The sequence below is a fragment of the Garra rufa genome, chromosome 6, assembly GCF_049309525.1.
Source record: "Garra rufa chromosome 6, GarRuf1.0, whole genome shotgun sequence".
Taxonomy (NCBI): Eukaryota; Metazoa; Chordata; class Actinopteri; order Cypriniformes; family Cyprinidae; genus Garra; species Garra rufa.
This window is the reverse complement of record NC_133366.1, coordinates 54,340,883-54,362,054: the sequence shown is the minus strand read 5'-3', so window position 1 is coordinate 54,362,054 and position 21,172 is coordinate 54,340,883. Positions and strand designations below refer to the sequence as shown.

The following is a 21,172-nucleotide window of genomic DNA, read 5'->3' as shown; positions in this document are numbered from 1 at the left end:
CTTTATTTTATTTACTTATTTACTTTCTTGCTTATTTATTAATTTACATATTTATTAATGTATTTGTTTTCTTTTAGTTCTTTGTTTATTTTGTTATTTATTTACTTGCATGTTTATGTACTTATTCATTTTGCTTTTTCCCTTTATGAACTTATTCATTTATTTATTCACAGTTTTTGTTTGCTATTTTAATACTTAGTTGTTTACTTTCTTGTTTGCATGTTATTAGCTTGTTTATTTTTCTTTATTTACTTTATTTTATTTATTTATTTTGCTTATTTCCTTTATGAACAACTTAATTTATTTATTCACTTAAGTTTTTGTTTGATATATACATAGTTGTTTGCTTTCTTGTTTGCATGTTTTTTGCATGCTTATTTGCTTCTTGCTTATTAATTAATTAATTTGTATTTGTCTGTTGGCTTGTTTATTTAATTTTGCATTTATTAGTCCTTTTGATGTTTACAGCTGTGTAAAGACTTTTGTTTTGACTATTTACAAAGAAGTGTACCCAACTTCCTGCTTCCATAGAAAATTCATTGGAATATTTAATAGGATCTTAAGTGTGTTAATATTTAGCAGCAATTAAGTAACAATGCATTTGTGATAAAAATGTGAATCATCTGACTATCACAGACACAACCTTTCCCCTAATTCTGTTTGACCTACATTCCTGCACTTCATGCACACACACACACACACACACACACACACATCGGATGTCATCACGTGTTATGATAATAAGCAAACACACATGCACACACACGTGGTGATTTAAAGTCAATGTGATGGTTATTTCATGTGTGTGTGTGTGTGTGTGTGTGTGTGTGTGTGTGTGTGTGTGTGTGTGTGTGTGTGTGTGTGTGTGTGTGTGTGTGTGTGTGTGTGTGTGTGTGTGTGTGTGTGTGTGTGCTAGAGGGTTTATGGGTGTGTTTGATATGGTTTCTGCCCTTTGGGAACAGCTTTTGTCCCAGATCCTGTTCCACTCCAGCCATGTCACTGCATTCAGCACTTCATCATGTATTTTGAGCATGTTTTGTAATGCATGTGTCTGATGTAAATGCATCACACTATTAGTTTATGTCTTTCTTGGATCAAACAGGCTGCAGCACAAGATATTGCAACAGCTTCTGTCTGTCTTGTGTCCTTTGAAGGGTTGCCAGGATTCACACAAAGCTTCGTCTCAAAGTCTGTGAGCAGCGCTGCCCGCGACTGACTCTGACCTTTGACCCACACGACCCAGACACTGACTAACAGGAAATAGCCCTTCAGATTAGTGACTAAATAAATCAGCTCATTGCAGAATCATTTAGAAAAAACATGAAGTCATCTTCTCATGTGGAGTGACCTTCAGGAGTAAATTACCCTGATTACATCACTCTGTGTCAAGCTTCCTGTCACCACCACATCTAAGAATGATTAGCTAATGTTCCTGTTTTCCAATTTTAAATGTTTTAGAAATGTTTGGTTATGTGAATATTTCCCCAAAAAAAAAAAAATCCAAGATGTATATGAGTTTATTACTTCATCAGATTTGGAGAAATGTGTCATTCCATCATTTGCTCACCAATGGATGTGAATGGGTGCCATTAGAATGACAGTCCAAACTGCTGATAAAAACTTCATAATAATCCACACCACTCCAGTCCATCAGTTCACATCTTGAGAAGACAAAAGCTGAAACAGATCCATCGTTAAGACATTTTTAACTAAAATACTTGTCCATAAAAGTGAAAAAAGTCCATCTTCTGTTGTCTTTCACATCAAAATCCAGTCACATATTTGTTTAGAGCTGTTTTAGACTGTTTTGGCTTGTAAACAATGCTTAATCTGTGCCTATTTCTCTCCTGATTCAGACCAGACCGCATTTTCACTGGAGGAAGTGTTATCCATTATGGACATTTTGGATTTTAGTTTAAAAATCTTATTGATAGGTTAGTTTCAGCTTTTGTCTTCTCAAGTTGTTAACTGATGGACTGCAGTGGTGTGGATTACTTGTGGATTATCGTGATGTTTTTATCAGCTGTTTGGACTCTCATTCTGACGGCACCCATTCACATCCACTGGTGAGAAAGTAATGAAATGACACATTTCTCCAAATCTGATGAATAAACACATCTACATCTTGGATGGCCTCAGGGTGAGACCATTTTTGTTTTTTTGGTGAACTCTTCACATAACCAAACATTTCTAAAACATTTAAAATGGGAAAACATTACATTAGCTAATCATTCTTAGATGTGGTGGTGCAAACAGGAAGCTTGACACAGTGATGTAATTAAGACATTTTTAACTGAAATAAAAGTCCATAAAGCGAAAAAAGTCCATCTTCTGTTGTCTTTTACATCAAAATCCAGCCACACATTAGAGCTGTTTTAGACTGTTTTGGCTTGTAAATATTGCTTGATCTGTGCAGATCTCTCTCCTGATTCAGACCTGACCACATTTTCACTGGAGGAAGGGTTATTATGGATTATGGACTCAGATTTTATTTTAAAAAGATCGGTTTGTTTCAGCTTTTGTCTTCTCAAGATGTTAACTGATGGAGTGGATTGGTGTGGATTACTTGTGGATTTTTGTAATGTTTTTATCAGCTGTTTAGACTCTCATTCTGACGGCACCCATTCACTGCAAAGTATCCATTGGTAAAACAGTGATGGAATGCGACATTTCTCCAAATAATGAAGAAGGCCTGAGGATGAGATCAGCACATTTCCATTTTTGGGTGAACTATTCCTTTAAGACAACCATTTTAGTATTGAATAAATGATCATGTGCATTTATCATGCTACAGTTGCCAAAAAAACAAAAAAAACATTTATTTATCCCATGTTTACTGTACGCTAATGGCACCATTCAAATGAAATAACACATAATGGAAAGGTTTTGCTCAGACAGGAGCGTCTCTGATCCAGTGGCTTGAACTTTGTGGGGGTTTCCAAGCGCATAAACAACAGAAGATGATGAAGACGCATGTGGGCGTCGGAATGAATGCCCGATGAGGTCATTGAATCGCCCGCTCCAGTAATGCCATGACGCTTCATGCAGCTGTTCGTTTGGCACAGTGTTCTGGTAAAGTTATGGCCTTCATTTTCACAAGGCATATCAGGATCAAATGTCAAGCTAATGCACGGATGGCTTTCAAATTCACAGCATTTGCATCATTTCAGTTGTTTCCTCATTTTTTTTTTTTTTTACTTTACTCTCTGTGTGAATGTGATTCATTAACTAATGCAATGACATTCAGACTTATTTTAGGTGATCGGATACGTTTTAGAGAAGCACTATGCTGCATGTTTGATGATATTTTTCTGTTTGTTTTTGAGCTGTGGATTGGTAGTAACCTGCCCCTGATCGCGATTGTGAGGTGCATTAGTTGGTCATGTGGGAGTAACAGAGACTGAGTAATTTGTGTGCTGATCATTACGTCCTAATCCACCTCTTCATACTCTACGTGACTCATACTGCAGCACTAAAACTTCACAGATCAGCATTTTGATCAGTTCTCGGCCCCCTACACACGCCATTTCAGAGATTATCTCTTTGTGTGTGGACTGTGTGGAATCTCATCTGTAGTCATTTAATTAGATCTCAACTCAAATGGAATCAGCAGATTAACATTCCAATTTATTATATTACAAATATTATGGTAATGTTACTTGTGAATGTTCTTTGATCCATCTTAGACTTACTAAAATGTTTCAAAAACATTCCATAAATGACGGAATGTTTTGTGTTAACGTTTTTCGAATGATATTAAAGACGAGATAACTTTGAATCAACATTCTATTAACTTAACTGGAAGAACGTTTGTTCATAACCTTAAGAGAATATTGCCAGAACGTTCTGAGAACGTTCCCTGTTAGCTGGCTTAATACCATGGAAAATCGGTGGTAATGAATTGTTTTTGGGACATGTTTTTAAAATGAATTGACATATTTTAAATGTATTTTACTGTGCCATTTAAATATCATAGCATCAATATGGGAATCATACAGTAACAAGTGAATGCTAATGCACTACAATTTCCTTTTATTATTTTATATTTTACAGATCTAAATGTTGCACAATTGTGCAGAAACACAATTGCATTAGACTTGTTTTTAATAAATAAGTATTGAATTTATATTTATTTTAAAGTTTATTTTGCTTCAGTAATTAGTAAATACTTTTTCTAGTTAAAGCATAAATCCTGTTTAGTGACCAAGCTGCTGCCTAATAAGATTTACATGCATTATTATCACTGAAAATTTGTGTTAACATCATGTTTTTTAGACACTTCCAATATATAGGTCCATTTTTTTAAACTGAGATCTATACATCATCTGAAAGCAGAATAAATATAATATGGTTTGTTAAGATATGACAATATTTGGCTGAGATACAACTATATGAAAATCTGGAACCTGAGGGTGCGAAAAAAATCTAAATATTGAGAAAATCGCCTTTAAAGTTGTCCAAATGAAGTTCTTAGCAATGCATATTACTAATCAAAAATTATATTTTGATATATTTATAGTAGGACATTTACAAAATATCTGGTTTTGTGGTGCAGGGTCACATAATATAAATATTGTACATATTTTAAAACTATTTACAGTATAGTAAATATCATGAATACGGTAATCAAACAAGACCAGTGGTATGTATCAAATGCACATCTTTTTATATTTTAGATATCTAAACATCTAAGATAAACTTGAGAAACAATATCGCATGCTAGACTTTATTTTGCACAAGTAATTTAATTAATAGCTGGGTATTTTAAGTCTTGTTTTTTTCTCATTTAATTAAGTTTCCCTCCAGATTCCTGAAGTTTGTTTTGTCTTAACTAATTCTCAGACACTTTTTTCTAGTCTAAGCAAAAGTCCAGGGAGGTTTACGCTTGAAGCAAGAAACATTTGTTTGTTCTCTGAAAGCAAAGTGAAATTCTTGCTCCAGATTCTTGAGCACGCACATTCATTTCCTATTTCCGGTGCCGCAGAGCGTCCAGATGCCTGAGCGTACCTCTGGTTTCACCTGCAGGAACAGAACAGGTACGTCAAAGGCATTCTTTCCTCCAGATGTGTCCGTGTCTAACAGGAACAGGCCGCGCTCGAGGGGTCAGCGGTTTCGCTCTCCCATGGGGCCACTTCATGGCATTCCTCCATCTGCTCCTTAAAGTCCTTGGAGTCTCGCGAGCTCCGCATTTGTCTAATCCCTGTTTTATGGATCCAGTTTCTGGGTGTTTGGAGCAAGGGCTGCAAGAGGCCTCTGCGGTAAAGCTGGTTTAAGTAAGGTAAACCTTTCCTGGTGGATTCGGCCTTCTGATTAACATGAGAACTGGAAAGAACAGGGTTAGACCTTTACACACCTGTTGCTTGAGACGGCAGTAAATTTGAGGTTAAACAACACAGGTGATGTCATGAAAGTGATTTCAATTTTAAACTAAAAGAAAAAGCGTAAAATAATTCTCAAAATTTTAATACGCGATTGCTAGTAAATTTAATTTTACAAATAATTTTAATAATTTCAAAATGTTTCTAAATATTTTATTAACATCTTTTTCTTGGTTATGCAAACGTTTAGAAAACATTTCATTGTATCATTGTGCATCATTATGGAAATGTTACTTTTAAATGTTCTCTGAAACAAGTAGCAACATTTAAAAAATGTTTCAGAAATATGTTCCATAAATGCCATCTGAAAGCTGAAAAAAAAAGTTTCCCATTGACGGTTGGCCGAGATACAACTTTTGAAACATTAGAAAATTTGGTATCTGAGGGTACAAAAAAAATTAAAATACTGAGAAAATTGCTTTTAAAGTTGTCCAAATTACTAATCAAAAATTAAGTTTTTTATTTTTTAACTAACGGTAAAAAAAAAAAAAAAAAATTCCTGGTTATGCATAATACATTTAATTGTATCATTTTGCAAACATTACGGAAATGTTCTCTGAACATTCTGAAACAAGTAGCAACATTAAAAAAATGTTTCAGAAATATCCATAAATGTGGCCCTGGACCACAAAGCCGGTCATAAATTGAGATTTATACATCATCTGAAAGCTTAATAAATAAGCTTTCTATTTATGTAACGCTGTTGATGATTAATTTAAAATGATTGCAAGCCAAACCTGAGAGTGGATTAACAGACTCCTCCCCCATCAACACGCTTACACAAGTTTTAACCTTCTTAATACATTGTTTTATTTTGTTAAATTGTTAATTTGTAATAAAAGTGACACTTAAAAGTTTTAAACAGACTTTGCTACAAAAAAAGGCAAGAAAAAAAACAGGCAACTAGTTGGGAAATATTTGAGGGTGGTGCTATGCAAATATACAATGCTGCAGCAAGCCCCTCCCTTTCTCCTAATCTGAATGAGGATTTAATCGCTTTTAAAAAGGACTTTAACAATTTTTTCAGTCATAAGAGTCCTTTTTTTTAATTGAGATTTATATATCATCTGAAAGCTGAATACATAAGCTTTCCATTAATGTTTGGCAGAGATACAACTATTTGAAAATCTGGTATCTGAGGGTACAAAAAAATCTAAATAGTAAGAAAATTGCCTTGCATTTTAAAATTATGGTAGAAAACATTTTTTCCTGATTATGCAAACGTATAGAAAACATTTTCATACTGTTTGCAAAATGATACAATGAAATGTTACTTTTGAATGTTCTCTAAACATTCTGAAACAACTAGCAACACTTATTTTTAGAAATATGTTCCATAATTTGTGACCCTGGACCACAAAACCAGTCATAACAGTCAATTTTTAGTTTTTAATTTATGGTGGAAAATTTACAACATATCTTCATAACATGATCCTTACTTAATATTCTAATGATTTTTGGCATTAAAAAAAAAACACAATTTTGTTGGTTATTGCTACAAATATACTTGTGCTACTTATGAGTGGTTTTGTGGTCCAGGATCACAAATAACATTTTTAGAACATCATTAAAGACCAGGTAACTCTGAACAAACGTTCTATCAACATTACTGGAAGACTGTTTGCTCATAACTTTTGAGAGAACCTTATCAGAACATTCTGAAAAATGTTTCCTGTTAGCTGGGCCCAAACGAAATTGATCAAAATCAGGATTTTTCCTAAAAATGCACAAGTAACCAGACTGAGAGAGAACAAAGGATGATAAGATGGTCTTGTGAGAGTTTTCTGGCCTGAGGAGTTTATAACATTGACACAGCAGTTTCGAATAAGAGAGCAAACAATGGCTGCAGTTACTAGATGTTCCCTCCGAGTCATTTATCAGTCCAGCTTATAGAGATCAAACGCTTTGTTAGCGTTGGCGTCGTGCCGCAAAGGGTGTGAAGTCTCGAATCATGTAGCGGGTCGAGCACATCTGTCCTGAGAGGAAGAGTCTTGGCAGAAGACAACAATCGTGTCCGGTTCTCCATCGAGGGTCTATGGGCTGGGGAGCTTTTCCTGGGCAGGAACGAGCGATTGTTCTCCGCTTCACCCCACCCTGACGTCTTCCTTCAGCTCAGCCCTGAAGTCAATCTCTGATGCTGTACATTATAAAGAACAGGAAGTCAAGTCACTGAACTGTAATCCAGTTAACCCCTTTGCTTCTGAAACTCTGAGAATTATAAGCTCTTATGCTGCACAAAATGCACACAATTTTATTAGTATTCAGGTAGATTTATTTGACTCACCAAGGCTGCATTTAATCAAAAATACAGCAAAAATATGAAATATTTTTACAATTTAAAATAGCTGTTTTCTATGTGAATATATTTTAAATTTTAATTTATTTTTGTGATCAAAGCTGAATTTTCAACATCTTTACTCCAGTCTTCAGTGTCACATGATGCTGCAGAAATCATTCTAATATACTAATTTGCAGTTTAGGAACATTTCTGATTATTATCAATGTTGAAAACAGTTGTGCTGCCCAATATTCTTATGGAAACTGATACATATTATTTATCAGGATTTTTTTAATAAAAAGTAATAAAAAAACAGCATTTATTTAAAATTAAAATCTTTTGCAACATTATAAATGTCTTTACTGGCACTTTTGATCAATTTAATGCATCCTTGATGAATTTCCTTTAAAAAAAGTAAGCATAGTTTGGATGTTTAGTTATTTTTAGCAAGTAAACAAGATCAGAACTGCTTTGGTTTTTGAGCTGCAGCTTTGTAATAATCAGTATTCAAGTTTACAAACATTTCACCTGTAATCCAGTTAACCCCTTTGCTTCTGAATCTCTGAAAATTATAAAGCAATGAAGCTCTTATGCTGTACAAAATGCACACAATTTTATTAGTATTCAGGCAGAATTATTTCACTCACCAAGGCTGCATTTAATAAAATACTTGGTAACACTTTACAATAAGGTTCATTAGTTAAACATTAGTTAATGTATTAACTAACATGAACTAACGATGAGCAATACATTAGTTACTGTATTTACTAATCTTCATTAACGTTAGTTAACGGAAATGCAGTTGTTCATTGTTTGTTCATGTTAGTTCACACTGCATTAACTAATGTTAACAAGATTTTAATAATGTATTAGTAAATGTTGAAATTAACATTAACAAAGATTAATAAACGCTGTATAAGTGCAGTTCATTATTAGTTCATGTTAACTAATGTGGTTAACTAATGTTAACTAATGAACCTTATTGTAAAGTGTTACCAAATACTTTTACATTTTAAAATAGCTATTATCTATGTGAATACATTTTAAAATGTAATTTATTTTTGTGATCAAATCTGAATTTTCAGCATCATTACTCAGTCTTCAGTGTCACATGATCCTTCAGAAATCATTCTAATTTGCTGATTTGCCGCTCAAGAAACATTTCTGATTATTATCACTCTTGAAAACAGTTGTGGCGCCTAATATTTTTATGGAAACTGATACATTTTATTTCTCAGGATTCTTTAATAAATAGAAAGTTTAAAAAAAAACAGCATACTTTTTGTAACATTATAAATTCGATAACATCATAAATCGCTTTAATGCATCCTTGATGAATTTCCTTTTAAAAAACAAAGCGTTGTTTGGATGTTTAGTTGTTTAGTTGTACTTTTAGCAAGTAAACAAGATCAGAACTGAACATTCTGCTTTGGTTTTTGAGCTACAGCTTTGTAATAATCAGTATTCAAGTTTACAAACATTTCACCAAGTTTCTGAAGTGTTTTCCGTACGGCCGGCCGCGGATGGACGCTTTTCAAGAGAGTTTTTCCTGCTAAAATCACATTTCAGCGACACACTTGTGCAGCGGGCCAGAGTAAATGTCAACACAATTAAATTCCTGTTGAAGAAAACATCAGTAATGTTCTGGTCCAGTCTAAAGCGCAGCGATGACAGCAGCTCTCAGTCATTACACGTTCCCACTTCATTCACGTATTTACAGTTGTTCCTGATGATGTGTTTCCCATGGGAACGTGCTGTTTTGAAGCGAGCATGAGGATGGATGAGAACTGAGAAGGCTCAGCGTGACCTCCATACAGAATGTTTACAAAGTGCCCGGTCACATGATCTGTCAGCTGACATTCTCATTGGCTACCTGCGGCTCCAGACTGTTTGTGTGAGTCACGCCGAGAGAAAAATGAGACGATTTTCCAGTAATGTGCGTTAAAACAGCCGTGTAGTCTGGAGTTCTCGAGCGGGAACAATAATTAACATGCGCGTGATCATTTTATAACAAAACAATGTGGAATCAACTGTAAGTGAATCACAGTTACCACTCCATTATGTGCTAATGTAATGTGAACTGGTTAGCAATGTCTAAAATTAATGTTTTGCCAGACCTGCCAGCTGAACTGAAAACAATTATGGCCATAAATATTCATTACCACCCATAAAACTGTATTTTGCAATATTTTAATTAAGAATTTGTTCTTTGGTTTGAATCACACACTTCATAAACATTAGTTGCAGGGAACGAACTCGGTTATTTTAGGAAGGTTAAGTGAAATTTCATTCTAATTTTCTGAAATGTTTTAGTTGGACATATTTTAAAAGTTACTACTTGTTCAGAGAACATTCAAAAGTAATGTTTACATGATGTTTGCAAAATTAAATGTGACCCTGGACCACAAAACCAGTCTTAAGTAGAAAGGGTATATTTGTTGCAATAGCCAAAAATACATTATTCATTTTTTCTTTTATGCCAAAAATAATTAGGTTATGAAGTAAAGATCATGTTCCATGAAGATATTTTGTAAATTTCCACCTTTCAGAGGATGCATAAATCTCAATTTCGAAAAAGTGACACTTGTATCTGGTTTTGTGGCCCAGGCTCATAAACGATCCCTTAATATCCATGTAACCAAGATTTAAAAAAAAAAAAAAAAAAAAACTTTTTTAAAACATTTAAATACTGGACATTTTAAACATTCAAATAAAATTCAGAGATTTCATAACTTAATGGAAATGCTTGCAAAATGTTCTTAGAACATACATTTGTTTGCTGGGTAGTTTCTATATCCCCAGCTAATAAAAATATGTTCAAATAAAGTTTGGATAAAATCCAGTTTTTTAAATGTTAAAAAAAAAATTTTTGTTATAAAAATGTTAAAGAAACATTTCATTGTATCATTTCGTTTAATGTAACATTTGAATGTTCTTTAAACATTCTGAAACATTTAAAAAATGTTTCATAAGTATCCACTTGTTACTTCATGAACAATGTATAAATAATGTTTGTGCTAACATTTTAAGAACATTAGTAAAGACCAGACAACTTTGAACAAACTGAAGTTATGATATCAGTGTATTAATAATCTTCAGTAATTAAACACTGGCATAATTCTGACCTCAATCCTAAATTTATTGTGTGAAAATATGGAAGCGTTTGATGAATAACAGGGGAATATCAGGTCATCCTTTGATCGTGCTCGGACAAACAGCTTCCCCACAGTCAGTGGGTATCAGTCTATTTTTCTTTACGTGTCACACCTATTATTTCAGACGTGACATGGCCTCCGTCCAGCATAAACAAACCACATGCCAAGGAACATAGGAGTGGTATAGAAGAGGAAACCCTTCTTACAGTCTGTGTGTGTGTTAATGTTAGATGGTGAGATGCTGAAGTGCACTTAGGGCCAGAACAGTAGGTCATGAGCGTGTGTGGCCCTCGACTCTAAATCATAACGTGTGCGGCTGGTCATGGGAATGCGGTCAAACGCCTTCACCAGGAAAACTCCCTTAAAGTATGTTCATTCGTCTCCAATGATATACATGCTAGAATCTCAAGTCCAGTCTTATTAGATTTGACATGGTTTAAATGCATTACTTGACCTAAAAATAACCATTCTGGCATACTCACCCTCAGTTTTGCCTTTCATAGTGACCATGACTGTCAAGCTCTAAAATGAATAAAGATGTCTAAATATTAAAGAAGACAATCCTGAAGCGTTGTGGGTTTTTTAAGATTTCAGAATGAATGAAAGACATCTTAGGAAATCGCAATAATAAATATAAAGCACAAGCCATGTTATGAAAGTTTTATGGTGCTTTTATGTGGGTTTTTTGTTCTTTTTGGAGCTTGACACTATAAATGTTGTTGTGTGGAAATGCAATTCATTAAAATCAATTTTGCATTCCACGAAAAAAACAAACAAACAGCATATGAGTTTGGAACGACACACTACAAAAAAAATGCTTTACTTAGATTTTTTGTCTTGTTTCCAGCCAAATTATCTAAAAATTCTTAAATCAAGGAGGATTTTCTAGACAAGTAAAAATAGTTTTCTTGTTTTCAGAAAGAACAAGTCAAAATTACGTGAGTTTTTGCTTAGAACAAGTGAAATAATCTGCCACTGGGGTAAGCAATAAAATCTTATTTCTAACAGAAAACAAGATTATTTTTCATGTTTCAGGCAAAAATGCACTTAATTTTGACTTCTTTGTCTGAAAACAAGAAAATAATTTTAACTTGTCTAGAAAATCCTTGATTTAAGAATTTTTAGATATTTTGGCTGGAAACAAGACAAAAAAATCTAAGTAGGAAAAGCATTTTTTGCAATGCACGAGGTTAAATCCGGGTTTTTAATGTTAACTGTTAAAATAAATCGAAAAATAAAATAAATATGTTTTACTTAAAATAAATGGTAACTAAAATAGAATACTTAAAAACTATTTATTTTATTACTTAAATTACTTGTTTTAGTTCATTGCAAGTCAACATTTCTAATTGTCAGTAAGTTGAACTAATAAAATGGTACTAAAACTGAAATAAAAATAAATAAAAATTGTCCAACTCAAAATAAAATATCAAAACCCCACAAAACTTTAACACTCCCCATTCTATTTCTATTCTATCTACTTGTTTTCATTTTGTTTATTTAAACAAGACTAAACTTGTAGACTTAAATCTTTAATCCACAAAAGGTACATCCAGACACACACATATATAACCTTGAGATTGGACAAACACTGAAACACAAACACTCAGTATAAATCAGAATATTTAACAATATGTAAATAGAAGGTCAGGCTTTAATTCTATAATTCACTTATTCTGATTTTTCCATTAGGAACTGTTGTGATGGTGAGAAGTGGACGTTCTCGAGAAGATGTGTCTCTCCTGAAACTGTTTCATCATCGGCCTAGATGATGTCAGCTTAAAATGAACATTGTTTCAATGGTGAAGTCAGTTATTACATCTAAATGAAAGATTGTGAAAACAAACATGTTTTTCTGCAGAATGACATCACTGCTAAATGATTCACAACAAGAGCAGGAACAGGAATTAAGAGCACAAATAGAGTCAGAGTTGAGTTATGTTGAACTGAGCAGTCCTTGAATGAACAGGGAACTCTGGGTGGTCAGAATGGCATGTTGGGTGTGTCTGGAGGGACAAAAGAGGATGAAAAGAGAGAAGAAGAGATGAAGATCGGTCGGCGTGTTTCTCACGCCGGTGGCCTGATGTTGGTCTGGCACAGGAAATTCCTGCGCTTGTTGCGGCTCCACAGAGATTCCACTTCCTGTGGAGGTTCAGCAGCTCTTCAGAAAGCAGCAGCGGCGTCTGACTCCACACCTTCAGCCTGCAGCAGCTCTTTAGCATCTAACAAATCTCAAAAAGCAATTGCTACGGCATTGTGGATGGTTACTAGGGTGTTGCTAAATGTCATTGATATGCAGTTGCTCTGGGAGGTTGTTAAGTTTTATTAATTTTGACCTCTATATTTATATTTGTCAGTGTGTTTTTGAGTGGTTTTAAGCAGGGCACCAGCAGGCCTGTGGTTTCTGTAATGCTTTGTCTCACACGCATTTCACGCGGATCTTATTACACCCCCAGACATTTACAAGCTTTTTCCTTCTTCAGGAAGCAGAATTCCATTCCTAATGACGGCGGGAGGAATCCGGCCTGAGAATCTTTTTATATGATGCGTGTAAAATGGCCATCTAGAGAGCAGCAAATACAATCAACCACACTTTTTAAGCAGAAAACTAGCTGCTTCAGTAAAAACCTAGTAGACACAAAAAATGTAGGATGTTTATTATGTGTTTTCTCATCAATGCACATGATTCCATGCACACAGTGCATAGGCAAATGTAAACTCCATGAAGTGTTTTGTGATGTATTAATCTTTTCAGATAACCCATTTAGTAAAAATGTTGTGGATACACTGTTTTTAAATGTTTCGAAAACATTGAAATGTGCTTTTTTTTCTTGTTGTGATTTGAATGTCATTCAAAAGTTACAGTTTCTTGCAACATTCTACTAAAGTTATTTTTACCCAAAATGTAACACTATTTGAATGTTACTTTTAATATTTAAAGAAAGTTTAAATGTTTTCTTGTCATGATCATAATGTTATTTAAAGGTTACAAAAAGGTACCCAAAATGTGACATTATTTGAACGTTTATTTTTATAATCTAAAAATGTTTCTTGTTGTCAGGAACGTTGGCTGTATAATAAAGCGCACAACAGAGGATAGTCCAAAGGGGGGGAACTTTAATAATAAGTGCGCGTGAAAAGTCCATCTGAACACAAAAAATAGCAAACAGGGAGCTAAGGAACAGACAGGGCTTATAAACACATAGAAAGCAATTAGGGAGAACAGAAACAGGTGAGGGGCTAATTAACCATCAACTTAACAAGAACAGGAAAATAACCATATAAGGAAACCCAGGAACAGAAACAGGAACACAGGGAAAACAGTCCAAGCACATGACACTTGTGATTATAACATCATTTAAAGATTATAAAAAAAAAACATTTCTTAAAACATTGATCAAGCACAAAAAACATCATAATGGCATTTTGAGGATGTTGTTCTAAGAATGCTTTCTCAGTGTTATGAGATTGTATGTCAAATATTAATAAAGTTAAAAAAAAATTGTTTTAGAAATTACCAAAAATATTCTGAATGTTCAAAATGTTCGGTTTTCAAAATATTTTATTTCTTGGTTATTGGTTATGATTTTTATGGTTATCATTTTGCAAACATTATGGAAATGTTACTTTTGAATGTTACTTTTGAAACTAGTAGCAACATTTAAAATGTTTTAGAAATATGTTCCATAAATGTGAACCAGGACCACAAAACCAGTCATAAATTGAGACTAAATAAGCCTTCCACTGATGTTTGGTTTGGTTTGTTGGGATAGGATAATATTTGGCCGACATACAACTGTTTGAAAATCTGAGGGTGCAAAAAATCTAAATATTGAGAAAATGCTTTTTAAAGTTGTCCAAATGAAGTTCTTAGCAATGCATATTATCAATTAAAAAATATATATTTACTGTAGGAAATGTACAAAATATCTTCATGGAACATGATCTTTACTTAATATCCTAATGATTTTTGGCATAAAAGAAAAATCAACAATTTTGACCCAAATGTATTTTTGGCTATTGCTACAAATATACCTGTTCTACTTAAGACTGGTTTTGTGGTCCAGGGTCACATTTGTCCTTAAATTTATATAACTTTTTAAAAAATGTTAGTGAGAGTTGTGAGAATGTTTCCTGTTAGCTAGATTTATACATTTAATCTATAAAGTCAACCGTGTGTTGAGAAGGCCCTGCGGCAGCAGAAGGTCAAGGAACGCCTTCCATCATTCCAGAACAAAACGAGGTACCACCCATAAACACAACCCACCCAATCCATCCAACTAACCCTGCGGCGCTTCACTGCCAACTCCACGAAGAAACAATCTGTAGTTTCCTCGGGTTTCCACCTTGGTTTCCACCTCATATTTTGCCGTAAATGCTTGTTATGTAATCAAATGCAATAAATTTTCCCATGAAACAAACAAACAGCGTAAAATGCGAGTTTTATGGCAGTGCTGCGAGATCAGATCTTAGCAGATGTTTTCCATCACTGAATAACTGAATCCAAACAGTAAACTTCAAAAGCGTCAGATAAGATCTCTCTGGGTGCAGCTGATCTTGCCTTTTAAGTAGAGTCAAAGCAAACATGGGTGTCAGACTTTATTTGGAGTTAAAAGTCTGTCAGATGAACTAAAATGTTTTTCTGTGTAAAAGTGTACCGGTGTTATGTTCTTGGTTAAATTCTCTTGCACCTGTGAAATTGTTTAATAATGTTCTCGATTTTTTAAATCATGGTGAATGTTAGATGAGACCTCTATAGGGTCAAAAACCTGCAGCAGGAAAACACAAACCACCTCAGCGAATGTGGAACGTTTGGAAAATTTGGTAATTCCAACATTTCCCTCATCCTTGATTGAGGGTTTCCATACTAATACGCTCTGCCTGCCAATAAAATGCTTTGGATCAGTTTGTGCACAGCTAAACCTTAAGAGAAATAGTCAATATGCCTAATTCAATCAAGCGTACTTATTTTTTGACCTCCTCCAGCCGTGGAAAATGTGTGGGGGTGGAAAACGTGAAAGTGCATCACCTAAATATTTTGGACACTGAATTTGTTTTTGCAGTAAATGCAGAAAACATCTTGACACACATAGGTGAGGGTAACTAGCTAAAAGGAACATTCTTAGATCGTTGACTAATGTTCTGGCAAGGTTCTCTCAAAGTTATAAACAAATGCTCTTCCAGTAACATTAATAGAACGTTTGCATTTAACCCTTAAACTCTCACTCCCTATTTTTAACAAAAATGCACTATTTTTAAAATTCATGAACCAAAACATTTTACATTTAACAATTTCCATGGTTATTGAAAGTCTGATTTTAAAGGATACATTTTTAGATAATCAATAAAGTCTTTTTGTGAAAAAGGTCTGAACCCCTGTCTTGATGTGGATTTTCGAGGTGCAGTCTTGTCATAAATTAATTTATTACATTCCTACATAATTTGTAACACAAAACAGTGGTAAAAAATCTATTTATATAGATATTAGGCTTAGAACTTCCCAATGATATATTGTTTGTCATGATTAGATTTATTTGTAATATGGTGAAGTAAACTTTGTCGTCAACTGGCGGACGGCAAGATGTGTCCATGCGGACCGTGAAAGCTTCTGACATTATTAAATAAAAAAATGCCAAACGCTAATTTCTAATAAAAAATAAATTATTTCAAGCACACCAGGGTCAGCGTTTGGGTGCAATCTTCAGTGCAGCGATGAGAGCAGAGATCGGCGCATTGTGTACAGACAGATAGCTTTCAGTGAGTGAAAAACGTTGATGGAAAACGCATTATGTTGGGGTTACGTCGCAAAATATTGTAAATATATATTTTTATACTGTATTTTTATACATGTTTATGTTTTAAACCATGAAGGTGAGCCAATGGATATCACACAAGCAACGTGAAAACTGCGCAATATGTTAAAGTGAAAGTAAAAACAGCAGCATCTGTCGTGCACATTCTCTCAGAGACAATGATAGACTAATATATGCTGATATTTACTTCCCTAATATTTCTCTTGTGCGCCGAACACAGTGGGGGAAAAAAAAGAAACGTATTTTGTGTAGGCTAAGCAAGGGTTGTTTTTGAAAGTGGGTGTTTAAAATAAAGCTCTTAATTTTCATTGATGACTACAGTAGTATTAGGGGTTAAGAAAGTCTTAATTATGATTTCAGGTTGTCTTAAATGAGGGGACTAAAAGGCAAGAATTGCGAAGAATCTTTATAAGGCTATCCATTGAATAAATATGAGCGCTGCACGTTTGAAAGTTAGCTGTGGCGCTGCTTTGTGTACCATTCTGACAGCGCCTCCTGCTGGAAGAGAATGATCTGCCGTTTTCAATCAGCTCTCATGTCTGCTGTTGTCAAAAAGACCAATGTAAAAAAATGAATACATGGTTTTAAAATAAGGTCTGTGGTTAACACAAGCTCAAGATATTTAGATTGTATTACATAAAATACATCGGTAATACGTCTTCTGATTATTAAAAGCTCTTACTTGCTGAAAGTGTCAAAATGACATTTCTAATCAGGCCAGATCTCGTGATGCACACAGCATCTCTTTGTGTACGGTGTGTTTACATGTGCATTGGAATAGCTTCAAAAAGCTGACATTTGCTGTATGCTCTGTCTAGACGAAGCTGGTTGCACCATCTGATGCCCATCAGCTGACACAGAAACAACGTACTGATGTGTGCTGAACCTTTGGAGCCACTCGTGGAGTCATTCTGACAGCGATTTACAGCCCGGCTTGATCCCCATCTACTCCTCCATCATCTGGAGCAGAATTACAGCGGAATCTGCACTCTGTCATTGCAGATGTTTTCCTGGAGCGACACGCTTTACTGCGGTTGGCACTGGCTCGAGCTTTGAGATGAAAAGATCCTGTGCTGCCCGTATTTATGAACAAGGTCTTCACAGTTTGAACTCGCTGAAGTGCTGCTGCTTTTTGTATAATAATAATTACACTCATGAGCAAAACCCTCGCTGCGTCAAATGCAGCTCTTGACATTTATATGAAAGTGGTTAGTAAACAGGTCACGACAACCAGACACATAATGACAGTGTGTCGATGTAAGGGGGTCATTTGCTCTGTTTCAGATGCTCACGTTTAGTCATCATAGGCGCTCCTGACTTGAAGGTTTTTCAAAAAGGTAGGACACCAAATTTAGGCCAAATTCTATTCCCAAAATGCATTGCACAACTGTGAGTTGGGAATTTGAGAAATGGCTGATTTGTAGATATACTTATAGAGCACAATGGCAGAAAAACTTGGCATAGCACTTTCCAAAACATTCGCTTTTTAAAATACTTGTGCAAATTTGTCTGATCCTTGAAGTGATGGCAGACAGCAGTGCAAGGTCAATTCTTTGCTTACTTGATTTAATACTTGATGTTTTTTAAAAATGTTGTAGATTTAAGTAGCAAATCAGAATCACTAAAATTGTTGAATATATTTTGAGACAAAGGCCTTCCTTATGAATTTCACTTTTCGCCCCGTGGTTGGGGCTAAAAGGCACGTGATAATTCACATGATAATTAGTAAATGGTTGACTTTTCCATTTGTTGACATGACAAATGGTAGATATAATTGATTATGTTGGATGTCCATCTTAGACATAATCACTCTGTTTAGAATGAAATCATCATATTTAAAGATGATATTAATCATATTGTATAATAAAATATAATTTGTTGTTACTACTGTACATCTATATTAAATTATTATGGGATCCCCTTCAGTACTTTCAGAATCTTTAATTTTTGAAAAATAATGTGTCTGTATTTTAAAATATATTCTTTTATACTAACATATATTATTTTATTCCTCAAAATAAGCAGATAATAGTACAAGCTTTGCTTAAGGGATTGTTTTCAATAAATATTAACTTACATCATTAAAAAAAGACATAATTTTAGCTAAAGTATTTGTATCAATGCCGTTTGGGGGGTAAAATTCCCCCCCTGCCACCTTTTATATTTATATGACTTTTAAACAAAATAAACAACTTTTAAATGACTTTTAAATGACTAAATAAACTACTTGTATTATTTATTTTCACACAAAATCTTTTTCTCCATAAATGTTCAATACAAACGTATATTTATTTCTGCAATCATAGATTTTGAACACAGTGAAAAGCCCTTTTTTTATATTGTGTGCCTTTAGCCCCATTGTACCCTATTTAAAAATAGTTCAGATGAATTTTTAAAAATGCAGGTTTTTCTGGTTAGAAACATAACACAATAAATGTTTCCATTTTATTAAAGCAGATTTACATTTTTGTAACAGTTGAATGTACCTTTTTGTTGTATTTTTAGCAATTTGCTACCCGGAAACAAACTGTCAAATTGACAAAGTCAATGAGTTTTTTAATAGGTTTATGATTGAACAAAGTGACAAAAAGTAACGCAAAACTAGCGCAATGTATTACTTTCCATAAAACGTAACTAAGTAACACAATTAGTTACTTTTTATGAAGTAGCGCAATATTGTAACACATTACTTTTAAAAGTAACTTGTTCCAATACTGGTGATCAATATTGCACTTTTGTCTTCTGACTATTTATTATTATTATTATTGGGCTTCAATGTTGTGTTCATTTTTGAAGATTATCACGATGAACAAAATGTGCAAGAATCATAAACTTTTGTTGGCCACAGAGCTTATTTTCTGCAATAATCCAAAAGGTTTTTGTCAAGGGAACCAGGGTGATGTGCACTTATAGGTTGTCCTGCAAAAATCAGTTATTTACATTTACATTTATGCATTTTAGAATGAATCCAAATCAACTCATTTTGAGTTTTCATCTTGGTTAGGATGCTAACTTTGGAGACATCTCACTAGGTTTTGGAAAAAAGCCATACTGTAGGTTTTTATTCATGCTTGCATTTGCAGCATCCCACAGGGCTCAAGTTTTGTATGTTCCTGTTTGCTCTGTAGGTATCAATGCTAGCAGTCCTTCAGACGGGCTGTATTTGATGCTATATGGAAAGCTGCTGATAGTGGAATGCACCGCCTGTTGAAGGAAAGGGTGTGGATACAATTACTCCACAAATGACTTGTTATTGCCCTTCAAACTGTAATTACTTCTGACATAGTTTGGCTCTGATGCTGGAGAGCGCCACAGGCATATTCCATTAGCACTGGGCTTTTGGGTTTGCTCTCTTGTTTGTTTTCAGCATAGAGGACGGCATGCAGTCTTGGCTTTTGCTCACTTCTGCTGTCTTTGCTTCGGAGTTTCTGTCAGCCATTCTCAGTAACTCGTTTTTTCTGGATTTTATCGCTTACCCTGATTTTGAACACCCAGAGGAAAGGGTCAGGTGTTTTTTTTCCAGTCATGTGTTATTTCTCACTGAGGTTTGGCCCCTTTAATGGCCCCAGCAGGTGTTTGAAAGGTCCAATGCATCAACACGCTGGGGAAAAAAAAAAAACTAGAATAGAACAGAAAACACTTTTGTATGCAACAAGTAAGAAATGTTGCAGCCTTAATTCTAGACACTTTCTAGTAAACATGTTTTTAGTAGATGATCTGAATCAAATGTATGTGATGTTTGTCTTGTAGGTGGTTAGTAGGGATGGGTCAAATGCATGGGTAACTAGTAGAGTGCATCAGTCAGTCCTGGAAATGAAAATCCCATTCATTTTTTCCAACTTAAAGACTGGCCTTCTGGGAACTATGAGGTTGTAAATCGATGGCATACTGTTTGGTTCAAGCCATCATTTGCCTTTTTTAAAATATTCATGTTTAACAGTGGAATTCATGGTAAAAAACCACCAATCGTGGAACTGAAACTCATGGAACAATTTGTCCAAAAGAGCTCCGCCAACAAATGAAGCACTCTCCTTACATTCTCAAACTACTTAAAAATTGGTCTATACATGCATATTTTACATTATACATAAAATATGTTGTTTCTATAAACACCGTCAACATTTTTAATTTCAGTTTTATATTTCTCCATTGTTTTTAATTTGCGGGATTGTAATTCTTTACCCCATTAAAATTGTTTATTGTCTGATTTTCAAAGCATTAACACACTGAGAAAATACACTTTTGTATGCAACAAGTAAGAAATGTTGCAGCCTTAATTCTAGACACTTTCTAGTGAACATGTTTTTTTTAGTAGATGTTTTGAATCAAATGTATGTGATGTTTGCCTTGTTGGTGGTTAGTAGGGATGGGTCAAACTATTAGAGTGCATCAGTCAGTCCTGGAAATGAAAATCCCATTCATTTTCTCCAACTTAAAGACTGGTCTTTTGTGAACTATGAGGCTGTAAATCGATGGCATACCATTTGGCATGTCTTTTTTAAAATATTCATGTTTAACAGTGGAATTCATGGTGAAAAACGGCATTAT

The 21,172-nt window shown here is 34.4% G+C and overlaps 2 protein-coding genes across 2 annotated transcripts in view; both read left to right on the top strand.

Annotated features, from left to right (window-relative positions):
* The window catches only part of gart (phosphoribosylglycinamide formyltransferase), a 32,455-nt gene extending 24,942 nt beyond the window's left edge, over positions 1-7,513 (top strand). The window contains exons 13-15 of the mRNA XM_073842706.1: positions 4,985-5,036; positions 5,083-5,258; positions 7,336-7,513. Of these exons, the coding sequence (XP_073698807.1) occupies positions 4,985-5,036; positions 5,083-5,258; positions 7,336-7,513 (406 nt within the window). The remainder of the gene's footprint in view (positions 1-4,984; positions 5,037-5,082; positions 5,259-7,335) is intronic.
* A 5,291-nt stretch (positions 7,514-12,804) lies between these two features.
* LOC141336983 (sodium- and chloride-dependent GABA transporter 2-like) overlaps positions 12,805-21,172 on the top strand; it is a 54,716-nt gene continuing 46,348 nt past the window's right edge. The window contains exons 1-3 of the mRNA XM_073842704.1: positions 12,805-13,074; positions 14,999-15,054; positions 19,992-20,127. Of these exons, the coding sequence (XP_073698805.1) occupies positions 12,805-13,074; positions 14,999-15,054; positions 19,992-20,127 (462 nt within the window). The remainder of the gene's footprint in view (positions 13,075-14,998; positions 15,055-19,991; positions 20,128-21,172) is intronic.